The sequence below is a fragment of the Ruditapes philippinarum genome, unplaced genomic scaffold (genome assembly GCF_026571515.1).
Source record: "Ruditapes philippinarum isolate M1 unplaced genomic scaffold, ASM2657151v2 ctg9982_1_1_1_1, whole genome shotgun sequence".
Taxonomy (NCBI): domain Eukaryota; kingdom Metazoa; phylum Mollusca; class Bivalvia; order Venerida; family Veneridae; genus Ruditapes; species Ruditapes philippinarum.
Genome location: NW_026862179.1, coordinates 10,770 through 17,041, shown reverse-complemented (window position 1 = coordinate 17,041; position 6,272 = coordinate 10,770). Strand labels below are relative to the sequence as shown.

General features: G+C 32.2%; 1 protein-coding gene across 1 annotated transcript; it reads right to left on the bottom strand.

Moving 5' to 3' along the window:
* Positions 1-417: 417 nt before the first annotated feature.
* Positions 418-4,643, bottom strand: LOC132718181 (uncharacterized). Its single transcript, XM_060701815.1, has 4 exons — positions 4,443-4,643; positions 2,668-2,801; positions 1,872-2,005; positions 418-1,282 (listed from the first exon to the last, which is right to left on the bottom strand). The coding sequence occupies exons 1-4, from the start codon at positions 4,467-4,469 to the stop codon at positions 1,146-1,148; spliced, it is 432 nt and encodes a 143-aa protein (XP_060557798.1). The 5' UTR covers positions 4,470-4,643; the 3' UTR covers positions 418-1,145.
* Positions 4,644-6,272: the final 1,629 nt, after the last annotated feature.

The following is a 6,272-nucleotide window of genomic DNA, read 5'->3' as shown; positions in this document are numbered from 1 at the left end:
ATCAGTCTGTTTGTTTCTGGTACAGTTACTTGATCAACACTTGTCGTCATAAATATAGAAGGCTTAGATTTGTCAATTAACACTAAGGTAACCTCCAAATATGGAGAGACAAGGTATTTCATATAAATACTGCTACAAGATTTTCAAGGGGCATTCTAGATTGAAGGTTGAAGAATAAGATTCAAAATGCAAGAGTGAGGTTGTAAGAGCTAGAGTCGGGATAGGGATTTTTGAGAGTTAATTCTCAGTGACTTATCAACCATGTGTGAGGAAGAAAAACTCTGTAACTTTAATTATTAATTGTAGAGTAGAAATTTAGAACATTTTATAACAAATAAACAGTGAAATGAAATTAAGAACAGTTATTGTGTATATTTTATGTGGAATTATGGAAGTAGTAGAAATTATAAATTACGAGAGAGAAGAATTTATAACACTTTACATATGTACACTTGTTATTACTGCGGTAAACATAGTGTCAAGCATATAATTAAATGAATCTAATATACTATAATACTATATATTTGCTGTCTGTGGATTGTAAAATGTTTGTTTACATTGTGATTAAAATGATTACTCAAGAATTTGTCAGTAAACTATTTTATACAAAAACGAGTAGGACATATGTGTGAAATTATCTTCAAACCTACTAAAAAGAGCTACGTAATATTTTGTTCTGGAACATTTTATTATGTTTTCGTACACTATTCATGTATATTAAATAACAAACATGTTTGCAACAAACCTTTCAGCAAACGACCATAAGGGTATACAAAACATAACTTTCGGTTTTTAAAAGTTTATAAAAATTGTTCAATCAGATATCAATTTCTTAAATATTATGAAAAACAAACAACTAACAATGGATGTGAGATACTTTAAACTCGCATCAGAGGTATCTTATTTAGAAACGAGTCTCACAAATATTCATTTCAGTTTGAACATGCTGTAGTTAAACCGTCAACACATAATTTTTAACTACTATAGAAACAGATAAATGAAGTTTTTTGTTATCAGAAAACACAATATAGGCTGTATTTCATGTTATTAAGATAAAAGTTGATCGTAAGAAATATAGAAATATAGTTATTAACCTTGTATTACGAATAAGTTGTGTGTATAAAATTTAATATGAATATGAAATTTTATGCAAAAGCCGGAAACAAGATATATGTAAGATGAAGAATGTAATGAAGAATCAGGGCGTAGACGATAAAATACGTCGCTATGATGAAAACAGACGACACCGAAAACTTGTTAACGAACACTCTAGACCCTGAACCTGAAATTAAATCATTAATCTTAATAATTGTTTAAAAGAAACATTTATACATCTTTTATACAGACTTCTATTGGAAAAAATCACTGTAATAAAGTTACAATGGAAATGGAAGGTGTTTTATTATATTTGCTAAAAAAGAACAAGTTTCCATAGGTTGATAAAACAATAAAAAGTCAAAATAAATAAATAAATAACTAAAACACAAATCAAACTTAAACTATATCGCCGTTTTCCGTGTTTCCTATTTTGCATGTATGATGAGCAAATCGATTTTAAAATGAAAAAACCGTTTTAAAAAAGTAAGTTGATTGATCAAATTTCAAAAAAGAACCTGACTGATTTTTCTTCCCAAACCTATAACTCTGTGTCAGTGTTAATAGTGTATTTTTCATTATATTAATTTCCGATAAATTCCGATCATTTAACATCAAAGGTGATAATGGGGAAAGCATAATAATATGACGATGGTGTATTATTTATTGTGTATGGTAAATAAGTTGAAAAAAGAATAAGAACTAATAAAGCAAATTCCGAAAATCATCACGTCATCAACTACAACTTGAGGCAGACTGTATAAACTGATACTTACTGACACCGTAAGCGGGTCTTTCACAAATATATGCCCGTTTATCGGAACATTCCGTGTTAATATATACAGCACCAAATATCATTACTACACAGTTTTCATTGCCGTTTACAAACTTTGGCATCTTAGTCCATGGACTGAAAACAGTAAAATGAGAAATATCTTGACTGACTCATACATTTCTCTAGTCTTATGTTGAAGTACTTAACATTAAAGTAGCCAACAGGGGAGATATAGATATACCGCCCACAGTGTTAATATCTCGTACGTGGTTTCCTAAAAAGCATTTAACAATCAGTTTTAAAATCAAGATAAGATTATGAAATTCATTTCACAGTATGTTCGTGAAGTTGACAGCCTAGCAGCCTGACGTTGGAAGCCTTGGCAGCCTAGCATCCTAAAGAAAACTAAGAATATTACAAACATGAAAACCTTAAGAATAAATTGTGTGAAGAGCTCAATAGTAAAAAATTTGTATATATATATAAATAAATAAATAAATAATATATATATATATATATATATATATATATATATATATATATATATATATATATATATATATATAATATATATATATATATATATATATGTATTCTGTTTGCAAAATTAATAATTCCTAGTGCATCTCTTTATTAAATTACGGAAATTCATATCAAAATGTCACTTTGATTGATATATATATATAATTCATCATCTATGATGATCTCATAAAAAAGAAACATAAAAAAACACATAATTCACAAATTTAAGTTTTAGATCATTTTTCTCAATAATGGTATAACTTATCTGTACGAACATCAACCCGCTAGGTGGAGGGGCGTTCCAACTAGTGTCAAAGCCCCAGTATCCCTCGTGGCCCTCATCGGTCAGTCCGGTATACCATTCTGAAACATTTGAAGTTTGCTTCTGTAGCTGAGAAAGCGTCCAGTTCTGCAAACAGTCAGAGTTGTTTCGGAAATAGTATATTTTTGTGTAAAAATGCAATTAAGTACAAAATATACAACCAAACATGTTTTATACATATAGTATACGTACGGATATGTACTAAATGAAATAAGTATATATACTTACGTGTATTTGAAGAAAGAATGAAATTGTTTGATTTTTCTTTATCCTTACATAGTTACCTTCACCCCTCTCACCCTTCAGGATCTTTGGGAATGAATAATTATGGTTGTCGTCATCAACTCATTGGCCCTTCAACTCTTTGAGTTCGAATCCCGTCAATGTAATCATTGTTTATATAAGAAAGCTATCTTGTATGGCGGTTCAATTCAGGTTCACGTTTAAAGCCACATGAGGTCTTCATCATTCAAGTTAAACTGGAATTACGTCATTTTTCTGTTAATTGTAAACCCGATTATGTATGTAATGTTCTGCGGTTCAGATAGTAATATCCGTCCAAGGTATGTTTCGAATGGGCGGTAACGAAGCTTGCCGAACCACAAATACATGTTATATAATTTTACTAGCATATTCTATAATATTTAAAATGGTTGTCATGGAAATTAATGTCACTTTATCCGTTTCTTATAGTAGCAACTCATCTCTATAGCACCACATGCTACATATTTCTTTTAACGGAAAAAACATTTAAGAAAAATTGTGACCAGATATAAACCTACAAATACGTGTGAAACTAGTGGCAATGAAATTAATGATATAGATATCGATAAGATAAAGTATAAAACTTACCTACCATTAAGCCTTGTAATACATAGACTAACAAGAGCGATAAGTAATTACAAGTATTGCGTGATGATAGCCAATTGCATGTTGCATCCACTGTGGTAACAGGTGACACAGAAATTAAAAACGGATCAAAATGCGTTTTTAAAGGGCCATAAACTCAGCCGCTGAATATGCGCAAGAACTGAATATGCGTAAGGTACTAATCAATTCTGTAAAGTTTCATTTAATTTGCAAAAACAGTGTAAGAGAAGTAGACCGTACAAAACTTTATAACATATAAATCATTAAAGGGCCATAATTTTGACAAATATCACTGAACTTGAAAATGCTGACTATATGCATAACTAGACTTGGTACAGATCATTCTTGTGAAGTGAATGAAATTGCAGCAGTAGTTTCTGAGAAGTCCGGACAAGTTTTGTGACAGACAGTCATACGGTCGGACAGACGAAAGGACAGAAATACCACAAAAATGATCCCTATAAGTTGAAGCTACTATGTAGCTGGCAACACAGAAATCATCAAAATGCAAAACACCGTTTGGACCATAATGCAGCCAAAATTAATCAAGCAGAAAACTCGTGTAATATGCGCAAGGGCTCGAACCAAAAATTGTCGACAATAGCCGCAACAAAACATTTTACTGATCATCGCTGTAAAGTTACATTGAAATTGCACCACTATTCTCTGAAAAGTAGTTCGGACAAGTTTTGTGATGGACGGCGGACAGACAGAAAGACGGACAGACAGACGACGGAGAAGTGATCCCTATTAAGTGATACTATTAATCGGCACATTTTCTGAGGAAAACCTTTGATTTAACATCATGAAAGTTCAGCATGTGCAAGTTACTGAAATCATATTGATAAGTAAGATTACCAATTCATCAAGGCCAGCAAAGGCCATCAGGTGTGACGTCACAGGAAAACTAAGCTCATTACACTTAGAATGGGCTTCATCAAAAGTTGCCAGAGTTTTACTAAAATAATAGCAGTTTGTGTGATCGCCAACATAACGACTGGCCCATCCATTTGGGCATGGTGTATCTGAATAAAAGAAACAATTGTTTGTTTAATATAGAAGCACAGAGGGGACATTCCGATTATTTTTCTTTTCCTATCACGTATCCGCGAAATATAAGTTGAAATAAATTGTTTTGCTAAATAATATGTCCGTAATTGCGCCCGTTGCGCCAAAAAATCTCTTTGCTGAGAGAAAGAAATTGCAGCAATAACAACAGGTGAATATACTCTTTTGTTTGCATAATGCATTCTTTCCAGTTTTACACAGACAGTCTTTGAATGGTGTTTAACCAAATATTTGTGGTTCACTTTTTCATTTTTGTATATTAACGGAAATAAAAATAAATTACATTGTATAATAAGATTAAGCAAAAGTATAGATCGTTTTTATTCTGGGAGAAGTTTTAGTCATAGGGGGATTGCCTCCATTCTTTATCATTCTTCACAGATAAATTGAGGTTAGCTCATATGCCTAATTGTTTGAATTTGCGGCCAGGTATCGTCCATATTCTTAAGAATATGTCTGTGGCGCCGTTAAATGTCGCAACGCCGCTAAATATGCCGCCACTATATGTCGCAAAATCGTCTGTCGTTAAATGTCGCAATGGTAACGTTAAATGCCGTACGATTTTTACTTCCCGTTACGGTATGACCCCCCCCCCCCCCCCCCCACACACACACACACAAGCATCACTTGGACAATATAAGGAACTGTAAAACTGACAACATAGGTCTTAAAGGACAAGTGTAAAGTTAACCGTATGGTTTATGAGTTATGAAGATTTTTCTAATACTTATTATGCATGTTTATTTGTTAATTATGTGTAGCAACAATATTGAATAAATGTCATTTTCATATTTGAACAGGACCGTTTGTCAAATAAATTCAATTATGTTTGTTATAGGACCATAATTAATAAAACTTTGCTATTAGAAGGACTCTTTTTCCGAAATGAGAAATTCAAAATAATCTATTATATCATCATTATATCATTATGATAAAATGTTTTCCTATATTGAACATTGTTTAGAAACACATAATAGCATTCAACTAACAAATCACACAAGCAAAATTATCATCACTACTCAAAATGTTTGAAATATGTATAAAAATGTTTACCCTACCAAACTCATTTTGTAAGCAATACATGTATATACTATGCTGTAACTAAAACATCTCTCACACAGAGCACACGACTTATACGGTTGGCCACCCATATAAACCGTGCATACAACCAAACCAACCATGAGTTATATATTCTTTATAATCTAATGTATGACTCCTATGCATTTTTGACTGACCGGAAGTGACCACAAAACGGTATTATAAATACAGAAAACACAGAACAATGGCTGGTAGCCGGTATACAGATGGGCATAATCATTACCTTTTAAGAATTTCATGGAAAAATGTGAGACAAATGTGCTTCAAGTGTCCTTTCTATTGTGTGTCGAACACATCTGTCTCATTTCCAATTTTGTCGCAAATATGAATGTTTATGAACACATCGGTCACACTTTGTTAGACAAATGTGCTCCGAGACAAATGTGCTCCTACATAGCATTGCTTTTTCATCAGTGTACCATCGTCTATAGCGGTTCAGAGAGACAAAATATGTTACTTATTTACTTATGTCCAAACAGAACACCGTAATCAGTCGATATTTAAACCATACAATATCGTGAC

What these genes read in the sequence shown, in the direction of transcription:
- LOC132718181 (XM_060701815.1), bottom strand. Translation starts at nt 4,469, where the DNA reads ATGGCCTTTGCTGGCCTTGATGAATTG. An exon ending in TTGCTGGCCTTGATGAATTG is followed by an intron (nt 2,802 to 4,442) that starts GTAATCTTACTT and finishes GACTGTTTGCAG; the next exon opens with AACTGGACGCTTTCTCAGCT. An exon ending in CCTCCACCTAGCGGGTTGAT is followed by an intron (nt 2,006 to 2,667) that starts GTTCGTACAGAT and finishes TACTGTTTTCAG; the next exon opens with TCCATGGACTAAGATGCCAA.